The 13,147-nt window shown below is 40.2% G+C and overlaps 1 protein-coding gene across 1 annotated transcript in view; it reads right to left on the bottom strand.

Annotated features, from left to right (window-relative positions):
* RALGAPB (Ral GTPase activating protein, beta subunit (non-catalytic)) overlaps nt 1–13,147 on the bottom strand; it is a 77,691-nt gene that overhangs the window by 21,786 nt on the left and 42,758 nt on the right. The window contains 4 exon segments of the mRNA XM_008575444.1: nt 1,317–1,469; nt 3,051–3,157; nt 6,521–6,708; nt 12,309–12,460. Of these exon segments, the coding sequence (XP_008573666.1) occupies nt 1,317–1,469; nt 3,051–3,157; nt 6,521–6,708; nt 12,309–12,460 (600 nt within the window).

Below are 13,147 nucleotides of genomic sequence, written 5' to 3'. Positions count from 1 at the left end.
CGATCCATTGCCGGACACGGAAAAAGACAAAAAAAAAAAAAAAAAAATTACATAAACTTCTTTAGTTTCCCTCCTTTCTACTCTAAATGTGTCTGAACCTTCACCTGCTCTTCTTCTTTACTCCTGTCTTATCAGAAGTATTCCTTTTCTAGACATGATCACCTAGACTCGACCCTTCTGCCTCTATTACTTATAATTCTCCCTGCCCATCTCACATCTAAATATATAGGCATGGTTCATATTGCTCCCATTCTTAAATGTAAAAAAAAAGGAAAAAAACGTAGCCTTGCCTTTCCTTAGCTAGGCTATTTCCTCATACTATTATCCATTCTGTACCCTTCCCTTTACTGCTAACAATATGGTTTATATTCACTCTCCAGCCCCTTATACTCTGCATCCCACTTTATACTTCTTTGAACCTGCTCTCAAAGGCCACTTACTCCTTCTTCTTCCTGATCTCTCTAGCATTTGATGGTATAGCCCCTCCTCCATTCCTGCCCTTCTGTTCTTTCATGCCCTGACATACCTCTGTTCCCCACTTGTTAAAATTCTTTTCCCTTGACTTAAGAGACGAGTTACTTAAATTAGTCTAAAACCAAATAAATTTTTCCCATCTTCCCAAACGCACCTTCTCTCTAATGTCCATATTTCTATAAATGGCACCAATATCTGTCACTCGAGTTCAAAATCTAAAATTCTTTGGTTCTTCTCCTTCCCTCATCAGTCCAAGACTACTTGGCTCTACCTCCACAATACATTTTATATATTAAACTTCCACTATCAGTGACACAGTACTTCCTTTCTTCTGCTTGAACTGTCAGTCTCTGAACTGGTCTCTCTTCTCCAAATATCCTCCACTACCAGAGTTTGATCATTTTACTACACTACTAAAACCTACCATGAGGGCCAGCCCGTGGCTCACTTGGGAGAGTGTGGTGCTGATAACACCAAGGCTGTGGGTTCAGATCCCTACATAGGGATGGCCAGTTAGCTCACTGGGTGAGCGTGGTGCTGACAACACCAAGTCAAGGGTAAAGATCCCCTTACCGGTCATCTTTTTAAAAAAACAAAAAATAAATAAAACCTACCATGGAACGCCCAGGCAGCCCAGTGACACCTCTAAGAGGCGTCCAGTTCATCTCAATCAGCCACAATCTATATTTGTCTTACTACATGGTAACCTTCTGGGTGAAAGAGAACCAAGTCATCTTATAAACTACCTCCAGTAACACTAAAGGCAGTGTCTTGATCATGGAAGTCATTTAAGAATGTTCATATTGATCTCCTTATCAACAGCAAAAAATAATTTATCTTACTTCTTCAGTGACGATTTCATGCAAATCTGGAATGCTCAGATCCGCTTTCACAAAGGGTATCTTGTCCACCTCTTCAGGAAATGGCCGATGTTTCACAGTATATTTAAAGCCAACGTCGTTTTTAGGAACTGGGCGAAGCTCAGGCACAAAAAGCTGTTAAAACAAATAACACTGTTCATAACATATGGTCCAATACCCATCTGTAATGACATGTATCCTGGTCTCTTAGATGTCTGTGTTTCCCTAGGATTACATGCCACAAAAATCCAGTAAGAATCTGCAAATGCTACAGCTAACAGTAAAGGTTAGCAGCCTGTGTACCTGTGAAGTCTATTTTATTTCTCTAAAAATGCTCATCAATTTATTACAGATTTCATGACTGATAAGTGGGTTGTGGACCTCTACTGCTCCAGGCCTGAATCTCCCATGTTCAGTGGTAAGCCAATGGGTAGGGCATTTCAAAGCTTTAAGACTCAAACTTCCTTTTTCCTCAGGGGCTCTCAAATCATTCCATATAAAAAAGCACAAGTTTAGGCCCAATGGGCATCTCTAGAAAGTTAGTTCAAGTAGAACCATAGCATGGCTTAATGGAGAGAGTATGGGCACCAAAGCTAGGTCTTCAGCTCCAAATCTCTGCTTTAATATGATATGGTACCTACTGAACCATCAATAAATTTTAGTTCCTTCCTTTCTTGCTCCCCTTCCTCCTCAGTCCTTAATGCTAACTTAGTGGCTTACAGAACTGCTCACATAATGTGCCAACATAATGCCACCAAGAGAAAATAGATGTGTGCTTCTCACAGGGTGATAATAACATTTCATCTAACAAACATCTAGGATGTTAAAATTATTTTAGGCTCATCCTCCAATTCTGTGCATGTCTCTTCTAAATGCTGGTGACATTTTATTAAGTCATAGTTTAAAATAATTTTTAGTAACATAAGTAAAAGCTTACAATGTAATAAGTGAAAAGAGCAGTATACAAAATGATTCAAATGCTATTTAAGTGCTATTGTGTATGGAGAGAAAAAAAGATTGGAAGGAAATCCACTAAAACAACTGTGGCTACCTCCCTCTGGAGAGTGAGTACAGGTGACTTTAAATTTCTTTTTTATTATCTGAATTTTCCAGCTTTCTCCCATGAGTACCATTCACATAATTACAAATGTCATAAAGAAAATAAACTCTGCCACACCTAAAGATTTCGTTAAACTATACAATATAAAAAATTATACAGCAAAAAACCAATTATACAGAAATAAATTATATAAAACAATTTTTCTTTTTTGTTTCTGCAGCTGGCCGGTAGGAGGAATATAAAACAACTTGAAACTAAGTCCTAATGCTAGACACATCAAAAGTATATGGCCAAATTTTTTTTATATATGGTGTGAATCTGACTTTTATTATATTTAAAATTGCGTGGAAAAAACTGGAGCCATTGTTCAGAACAGTAGTCCTTACTCCTAAGTGGATGTCACAATCACCTGAAAAACTTTTGAAAATACACCTGCCTTGAAGATGCCTTTAAAGAGCAATTCGGTAGATCTGGAATTCTAGGTTCCTAAGATGATTCTGACATGAATCCACTGACAGAGAACCTGGCTAGGGATCAAAAATATTTATTTTATCTGTGATTTTTGTTGAAATGTTATTTAACCTTTAAATCACAACACACACACACACACACACTCACTCACTCCTAGTCACTTCCCTATAACTTCTGATGGATACCTTCTGATTTGCTTTTGCTCCTCTGGGTAAAAGGCAAAGCTGTTGTGCCCAAGCAAGTCTTCCAGACATTCCCCGGACCAGCACAGTGACAGAAGGGAAAAAATCATCTGGAATAAAATGTTTGCGTTAAAGTTTTTATTTCAGAAAAAAATTGTTTAAAATAAACCTGTTACCAACTGCAGAGCTTCTCATAATCAAAGCTCTGGCACATGTGTTTTCTAAGCTTTGATCCTTGTGTATCACCTTTCTGGTTCCTGCCAAATCCATATACCACAAGAACTATTATCTTACTTTATGTCAACCACTTTTTATTTTTAACTCAAATTTTTTTTTTTTCCTTTTTGTCTCTTTTTTTTGTGACCGGCAATGGATCGCAACCCTCAGTGTCGCGCCCGTACCGGACCGGGACCGGCAACGGGATCGCAACCCTCGGTGTTGTCCCCGCACCTCGCTCAGCCAGTGAGCGGCCGGTCTGTATGTGGGATCCAAACCCTCGGCGGGAGCGCCGCTGCGCTTCCCAAGCGGCGCACTGTAGCAGTGCGCCACCGGGCCGGCCCTTAACTCAAATTTTAAAAGGAAATTGTGCGTCTCTACTTTAAATGAAAAATTATGAATTTTGTTGTGTTAATTATGTATTCTTAAAACACATTTAAAAATACACAAAATAATGGTAATCAACTGTCAACTAATATCACCTCGCATACCTCCAGCGGTACTTGTACACATTTTTGGGAAACTCTGCCCTAGCAAATACTCTTAACTCCCAATGTTGGGAACAACCTAAATAGAGCAAGATAGACTGGGTGTTTTCAGTGTTGACGTTACACTAACTCATGCCTTTGTGTACCACTGTCTACCACAGGCAGGCAAAATTTCCATCCCAGCAGAAGTTCAGGGGCAGTGGAGGGGTGGGGGTGGGCAGAGGGAGGAAAGAACTCCAGAAGGACTTCCTGAGTTATCCAGATCCTTCTTTCTACTCCCTTTTTTGGTCTCAGGTGTGGGAGTCAAACTTGGTCAAACTTCTCTCTCTCATTTCTTCTGGTATTAACTATCACAATAATCTACTAAAATGTCCCTGTAAGTCTATAAAATTCCAATTGTTTATATTCTGGTGGACTCCCTATGCAATGAAATTACTTGGAATGAAGGTAGGGGATTCCTAACAAACCTGGAAAAAGACCAGGAAGCCTGAAGTGAACACTGGGATCTTGCAGACTCTTTAGCAGGTGGCTTGGAAATAGGATGTTGGAGGATCATAAATAATAGGCACAGGTTAGGGAAGAAAGCCAAGCAAGCCCTATGTCTTGGGTACAGATGGAAGAGGTACTTGCAGAAAAGACTCGGGACCAGCACTTTCAGAGTTGGGCAATGATAAAAGGTATCGTTCTATTTTATATTAAAGTCACCGTATCTCACCACAACATAATGGAAATCTGTGATGGTATTCTTCCATCTCAATGTGTCACTTTCATTTTATGGATTTACGAGATCCTACTCATATATTTAACTGAATTTGCATGAGACTCTAAGACTGTTTACCTTTGCAAAGGCAAGAAGGAAAGTCTTTAATTGTAAAATTTGGGATGAATCCCAATCTCACATAGAATGGGAAGACTCGCCTTGAAGAGACCACAAGACCACGAGCAATGCAAACAGCAAGAGGTTTATTATTTCCAACGCGTTGGGTTCTCACCGCCAAGCTGGGGTGAGACCCCATTAGGCTTTTTGACTGTCTTTTTATACATTTTCTGGGGCAACTTTCCTGGAGGCCCGGAGACAAAGCAGTAAGCAGTACTTATTGGCTAACTTAAGTAACCTTACAGCTTATTGGTTGGCACCCATCCGTTTCTAGGTGATTTCCCTTCTGACTTCTTTACTGGTAGACACTTGGCCATCTGCTGGTTTGACTTAGCTATGAAGAGACATAAAATCAGCTAAGTACTTCTGTACCTCATAGCTCTGTGGTTACAAGCCTGTGCCTGTGTTAGCAAGAAAACCACAGGCTGTCAGCTCTGAGCTTTTCCTGTGTAGAGGAGAAGTAGGCCAGCTCTCAGAGACCCCTCCTCAAGCAACCACACTTCTTGCCCCACTTACCCAGGTGTGATAAGACCCCTACCCAGAGGTCCCTTAGAAAACATGTTTATGTGGAAAGTTTTATGCTTTACTGCAACTTACATTTTTCAGCTCTTGCAAGCTAGCAGAACATCCTGTGTGTCTAGCTGGCCCGGGGGGAGGGGGGGGGCCAGGTGTGTCTTGCTGTAACAGCTTCTAAGATGGCTTCACTGTTGCTAAGTTAGAGCCAGCCCGTTTACAAAAGCAGATAGCACAGGTTAGAAGTTTTCATAATCACTGAGCAAATCCTATCACTGTCTGACAATGATAGAAAGGGACAACATAGGGTTTAGGAAATCTGGGTTCTAGTCCTAGCCATAACATGTACTACTCAAGTTAACCTGGACAAGTCACACACCCTCTCTAAGCCTCAGTTTCTTCACCTATAAATGAGGGAATTACACACTAAGTGATTCCTTGGGTCCCTTTATGCCCACAAATTCTGTAACCTTCACTTGCCTTCACTTTCCCAGCAATAAGAGTCTCTCTGAAAACATGCTTCCTCTACATACTGCCTGATGCTGATTACCATCAGGAAAAAATGTACTTTGAGTAGTTTTGGTTGTACTGGTAATCACTGACCCTGATATGGTTTATAATTGGGGGGAGGGAAGGGAGGAAAACAGTGTATGCTGTGACAATGGACAATCACTGAAGAATTTTCAATAGGGTACTGCCATGGTCAGATCTGAATTTAAGGATGAATACTATGGTGGCAGCAAATATGACGGAGGTAAGGGTAAACAAATTTTGGATTGGGAAAGGGGGTGGGGGAATGAGACCAGGTAACAAGCAAACTGCAATAATCTACGTAAGAAAACGTAAGGTCCTGTAGTCGGATGTACTGAGAGGAACACAGAGGAAAGGAAAGATTCAAGAGTCACTGGAGAGGTGGAAACTTGGAAACTAATTATAAAACAGGTAGAAAGGAGCAAGCAAAGGAGACTCCTCAAATTTTTATCCTGTGTGGGTGGCACCAATAACTGAAATAGAACAATGAGGGGTGAGGGGCAGGAACCAAAGTTCAAGAGGGAAGAAAGAGTGACAATGATTTTCATACACAGTCAACAAGATAAAATATCCCACTAAAATTAACTTTTTATAAAACTATAGAGCAATTTTCTGATATTTCAGATGCACAGAAAGAACCTTTAAAGATTCTATTTAATATGTGTATGCTATTTTATGACCCTTTATTTTTCAGGTGCTATTAGAAGTTAGAAGTTAGAACTATATTTGACAAATGCAGAATTACTTAGAATTTGCAGTCTTTCCTTCCCTGATCCTGGGAACAGCTTAATAGTACTGATGAGCATATTGATTTAGCAGTAGAGAAGGCTCAGAGTGCTAAAACTTACTCTGCTCATTTCCAAGAGGTTGCTCCAGCATTGCCAGGATGACACTGTTATCCAAGACAAAGTACCGGAAACTATGCTTGTTTATGGTTGGCAGCCTAGAGTATTTAATCAAAGTGGTTTCATTCACCAGACTACAAGGAGAAGCAGGACCACTGGGTGAAGGAAATGCACCAAGCAACTGCATAATACTAGGGAGAATAAAAAAGATAACAGTTAATTCCCAAAGCAAAATCTTAAATTTACCTCATGCATCAATGTGTCCTTCCACTTTTCTGAATTTTAACTGACCACAGCAATGATTCCTCTTTACAGGTAAAATTTAGTCCTTGTGGTGAGTGCCATGATGTGTTCTCCAGATTCGCCCCTCCAAGACTGAAAGGCCCATTTCCCCAGATGTAAGTAGATGGTGGCCATAGCTTTCAGCTGAGTCTCTGTCCAGGACTTGCCCTTGGTCAATGAAAACCCCGTCACCCAAGAGCACAACTTCTTTCTGGGACAGGCCACATCCAATGAACAGTTAATACAGGAGTATACAGGGATACAGAGTCCCAGTGCCCTCACCCCAGCTCGAGAACTCTAGAGGGTCAAGCTAGCTCCAGAGCACTTGTGGCAACTGCATCGCAGTTTAGATCCTCGCTCTGCCCTATCCTGCTTCCTTCATCCTGCCATATGGATAGATCCTGAGAGTACCTTCCAACAACCTTCTTGCAAGTAAATTTCTCTCTCAGAGTTTACTACCCAGGGAACATGACTAATCACACTTCCAAATCATGACGCTCCTAAAGATATATCCAAAAATCTGTGTGCCTCAGGTTTCAGAATTATGCTAGCTAAAGCATTCAAGCCCTAGAAAAGGACCCCAAAACCAGCCAAACTGCCTCATTTTTCAGATGAGGAAACTCAGATTCTGAAGAGCTGGATGATTGTTAAGAGACCAGAAACCAGGGCCTGCTGCCTTCTGTGTGGCCATGAGTAGATATTATCCTCATTTTACAGATAAAGAACTTGAGGCACTAATAGTTACATCTCACAAAACTGTCGTAATTATTAAATAAAAGTATACATCAAAAAAAAGTTTTATGGACTGGAATTCAACTGATCAAGCTGGAACATTCAGATATGTTTATATCCATACAGATTTCTGCCTACATTCAATGAATAACAATAACTGATACAGCACTTACTATGTGCCAGGCACTATCCTAAGCACTTTACATATTTCATGTAGTTTCACAACAACCTTATGAAATAGGTACCATTATTATTCTCATTTTATAATGAAGAAATTGAAGCACAGAGAGAAAGTATCTTGTAGTTAAAACATAAAGATTTTATCTTGTTGTACTAATAGCACTTGATCGTTCATACGCATCTCATTTGGAAAGCTAATACTCCATGACACCATTCAATCCTCAGCTTGAGTGGCCTGTCCTCTTCTCTTTCATTCTAAGGCTTGAACCCAAAGATCTCTGATAATGGAAGACTACATTGCTCAACAGATATTTTTCTTCCATTGTCTCTCCTCCTAGAAAGAGGACTGTGTAAGAATTTCAAGGACCAAAAGAACTTGATGATGAGTTTAGGACTCTAATGATTTGTGGAAAACAGGAGAAACACCAGGAGATCAGTAATGAGACAATGTTGCTTTGGGTTTCTAAAACAGGACAGAGATGGATATCACAAAGCATATGGACCAAAGTAAGCATGTCGTGCTCCAAGCAATATTCTAAAATATTAAATAGGTTGCTGGTAAGGTAATAGGTCACTAAGATCAAATCATACTGGCCTAACCATATTTTCTCTTCTTAATAGTGACTAGACTGGAAGGGCAGCTAACAATCTCTGAAATCAAGACATGCAAGTATTTGACGGTGTATCATGATAAACTTGTAGACAACATTTAAAAATCCCTGTGAACCTGAAGGAAATTCTCTTGTTGATGTGCATTATGAGTCTGACTGTGTTCAATGTTTTATCAATTTTTTTATTAGAACACACAGAACAGGCTCATTAAATCTGCAGTTGACCAAAGTTGAGCTGCAGAGATAACATATCAGAGTAAGAGTTGGGATCCAAAAGAATCTTAAAAGACTAAAAATAATGAGGTAAATCTTACATAAAGAAATTTCAGGTTTAAATGTAAGTTCTGTGCATACCATTCAAATACCCACAAACAAATAAGTACAGAATGAGAAAGACAGACAAAAGGTAAATATGTGGAAAAGACTCAAGGATTTTAGTTGACAATGCAAATCACCAGGTTCTCAAAAATACAACGCAATCTCCAAGTACATTTTAACGAAAATACAATATTCTACAGAGTTTAAAGGTCATCAAACTACATCTGGAATACTGTGCTCAGTAAACCACCTGTAAGAGGTATATAGACAAATGTGCACCATTTGAGAATGACCAAGATGATAAAGGTACTTCAGTCCTTGTAATATGAAAAATATCTGAAGGTACTGGCAGAAATTAATCAGACAGAACATAAGCATTGTCTGCAGATGCCATTACTGCCTGGAAAAAAAGGATTTCACTATCAAAAGTCTGAATTAGAACCAATGGGAAGAAGTTAAGGTGCAAGAGATTTTAGCTCAATGTAAAACATCAAGTTTTTAACAATTAAAATGAAATGGGCAACCTTGGAAGTTAGAATATCCCAAAGTTAGAGATTAAATAACTTGATGAATATGTCTTAAAGGTGATGTAAGCAGAGGGGCTGTTAAAATCACTTCCAAGAATCCTAATTCTGAATTTGTATTGGTATGCCAAGGAGAAAAAAACCCAACCAACTAATCTATACTCCATAATTATCTATATATGCTCAGCACTGTGAGGTTTTTCAGAGACAAAAATGTGGATTCTGCTCAGATTGGGGAGGCAATGCTAGCATGTGTCAAATATAACCAAGTATGATCATGACAGTACAGAATTCCACGCTGTGTGGTAGGGTGGAATATAATGAGCACAAAGGTACAGAAAACAGTCATCCTTTGGAAGCAGAATAACCAAAGAAGGTCCCATGGAGACAGCCAGATTTGATACAAGCACTGAACAGTGGAGGATGTGGCCAAAGGGAGAAGTGAGAGGCCCTGAAACCCAGGGAAGGAAAACATGCAGGTAAGAGCATGCCAAGTTCACAGCCACAAGTGGCCTGCCCAACAATGGCAGAAGGAATGTGCTGAAGAGCAGCAGTGGTAAAGATCAGACAGTCCCCTTGAAAACAAGACCACGGAGTTCACATGACATGGTAGGAAACAGATCTACTCAAGTTTTCAATCACTCAAGCAGTGACTGAAATGCATGCTTAAGCATCATACTTAAGCATGATGAGTTTGGCAATAGAATGCAAGATGAACAGAAAGAGACTGAAAGCAGAAATCAGGCAAGAAGTGAGAAGGGCCTGGGCTAGGATGCTATCTAAGATTAGAGAAGATAGAAGAAATACTTTACAAAAATAAAGTCTACTGAACTCACTCACTGGTTTCATAAGGGGAATGACAGAGGTAACTCAGAGAAAAAGCCAAAGTTCTGTGTTTGCCTAACTGGCAAACAGTGGTGATACTGACATAAAGCAGCAATTGTGAGAGAACAGAGAAATTTGGTTGGGGACATGTTTCATGATGACAGTACTCTTAAAGGTATCCTTCAAGACTGGAAACTGGAGATACCATTTGTGGAGTTGCCAGCAGAGACAAGATAGCTGAAGAAAAACAGATGAGCCATCTAGACAACTACTGGATAGGTCATGGAGAGGCATCCAGGGCTCTTGACTCATCCTGAGCAAATATGCAATCTTCACTGCCAGTCATTCTTGCATAGGAACACCCCATCCAGGCTAGGATGGAGCAACCTTGTTTTTGTATAATGAAGAGTTCCCAGTGAAAAATGTCTTTCCTCATTCTTTCCATGTCATTCTTATTCTTCAAGGCACATATCAAGCACAGTTCTATGACACTTTAAAGTGTCTTCTCTCTGAGCTTTTATTACTTTTTGTACTCATGATTTATACAAGCACATGCTTCAGTAGCTGCATTCACATTTTTCTGATTTTCTAGCTATTAGCCAAAACTCCACAGTCACTGAAACTCCAACATTAGCACAGTGAGCAGGACTAAACTAAAGCAAGTACCCTTCTAAAATGTACTCAATCACTGATGCCCAAGAGGAACAGAAACAAATCCAACTTTAATGTGCATATCTCAAGTAAACAACAGGCCAATGAACTCACAAAAAATAGTGGGATCTCCTAAGAGCTGATTTACATATAAATCAAGCGGTCTTGCTTGCCAATTTGCCTGCCAATTTACTAAGAAGACCAAGATGAGCCAACGCAAACTGACTTGACATTCCTCCTCTCTGCTTTTATATTTTTCTGGGTCTTCAACCACACTTATCCTTTCATAAGCCCCATCTTTCCATCTGGACTGTGATTCCACCTAATCTTATCTACTTAACTGTTCCCTCCAGTCCACAAATGGGCCTAAACTGCCTTCCTTCTCTCTTTCCACTCTTTTCACTTACCAGTCAAACAAGAATTCTCTCGAATTTGTGCTTTTTAAGATACTTTTTTAAGGTACTCTCTCTGCTGCTTTTTTAAGGTACCAACCTCTCTGTCTCCATCCCTTTACTACCAAAATGCTTGAAACAGCAGTCTTTGTGCCTTCTTAACCCTGTAATCTGGCATATGGTACAAACTTTATCCATCCTGTCACAGTCAGGTCCAATGTCATTTCCCCTGGGAATGTTACTTTGATTTCCCCTTATCCAGAAGTACTCATTTCCTCTTTCCAACTTCCAGCAGTTTGGAGCACTTGTTTCCCAACCGATGTTATAGCTAATTTTGTTCATATCTTATCTTCCCTACTGGACAAAACAGTGGAGGTGGTGGTAGTGGTGATGAATCTCATTTATCTTTATGATTCTTTTTTTTTTTGTGTCTTTTTTTTGGGGGGACTGGTAAGGGGATCGCAACCCTTGGCTTGGTGTCGCCCGCACCTTTTGGAGCACTTGTTTCCCAACCAATGTTATAGCTAATTTTGTTCATATCTTATCTTCCCTACTGGACAAAACAGTGGAGGTGGTGGTAGTAGTGATGAATCTCATTTATCTTTATGATTCTTTTTTTTTTTTTGTCTTTTTTTTGGGGGGACTGGTAAGGGGATCGCAACCCTTGGCTTGGTGTCGCCCGCACCGTGCTCAGCCAGTGAGCGCACCAGCCATCCCTATATAGGATCCAAACCCGCGGCAGGAGCACCGCTGTGCTCCCAACACTGCACTCTCCCGAGTGCGCCATGGGGTTGGCCCCCTTATGATTCTTAAGTTCTTAAGAGAGCATTCACAAATCTTGGCTTAATGAACCTATAATATATAATATAAATGGTGTAGCAAAGAACATAGACCACTGAGCTGGAAAGCAGGAGACTTAATACTGTTACCACAAACAGAAAGATCCTGTCTCAGACACAGCCATCAAAGGGAAGGGGTGGAAAAAGTCTGTTCAAGATCCTTTCTAGCTCTAACATAATATGACTTGAATTAACATCAACCAGTAGAGAAAAACAAAGACCCAAACTCTCAGCCCCAAGTTCCTGGTTTCTTTTGTTCTAAAAAACAGGTAAAAAAAAGATTATTTTCTTTTTATTTTTTTTCTGGAGAAAAAGTATGTATCCTAAAGGGGCTAAGTCACTTAATACTGAACTATCAGGAAGGAGAGGAAACAATGTGGATCACTGCTAACCCCATCTAATTCCTAGGCACAATCCCTGTGTGGTCACTTTCATACCATGTTAGGGTGGCTTCAGCAGCATCCTTTACCCTCATAGATGCAGGGTTTGGCTCCTTATCTCCTTTGTATTTGACCTCTTGTTCACTGTTCTTGGACTTACTTCCTGAGATACCTAGTTCCACAATCTCCAGTACTTCCTTAAGGCAGTCCTAAAAGCAGGAAAGGCAGATCAATTTTTCACGTCTTTCTTATGAGAAAACAAGAAAATCCATAAAAATGCTAACTGGTTGTGTTTCAGTGGTGGGGCTCCAGTTTCTTTCTAATCTTCTTTATTAGTTATATATTAATTTCACAGTTAATATAACAAACTTTATACACACCTCAAATTTCACTTTACAGAACTAAATTTGAGTATTCACAGAGTTAGATAATAAGTAATGATAAATTCAACTCAATTTTATCTGTCACAATTTTTGTAAAATTACCATGGACTATAAATCATAACAGCACAGGCAAGAGAGATGTAACAGCAATTCAGTTAAACCTGAGATGGTTTAAGACATATGAGACTACCCAAAGAGAAACTCATCTGTGATTGACATTTTTTTTTTTCTTTTTGTCTTTTTTCGTGTCTGGCAACGGATCGCAACCCTCAGTGTCGCGCCCGTACCGGACCGGGACCGGCAACGGGATCGCAACCCTTGGTGCTGCGCCCGCACCTCGCTCAGCCAGTGAGCGGGAACCGGTCTGTATGTGGGATCCGAACCCTCGGCGGGAGCGCCACCGCGCTCCCAAGTGGCGCACTGTAGCAGTGCGCCACCGGGCCGGCCCGAATTTTCTTTTTTAATAATCTGCATAGCTGGTTTCATGTACTATCGGGTTTCAAGTTCGGAAAG

Source organism: Galeopterus variegatus, unplaced genomic scaffold (genome assembly GCF_000696425.1).
Source record: "Galeopterus variegatus unplaced genomic scaffold, G_variegatus-3.0.2 Scaffold1189, whole genome shotgun sequence".
Taxonomy (NCBI): Eukaryota; Metazoa; Chordata; class Mammalia; order Dermoptera; family Cynocephalidae; genus Galeopterus; species Galeopterus variegatus.
Note: the sequence above shows the minus strand (reverse complement) of the source record. Positions and strands in the feature narration are given on the sequence as shown.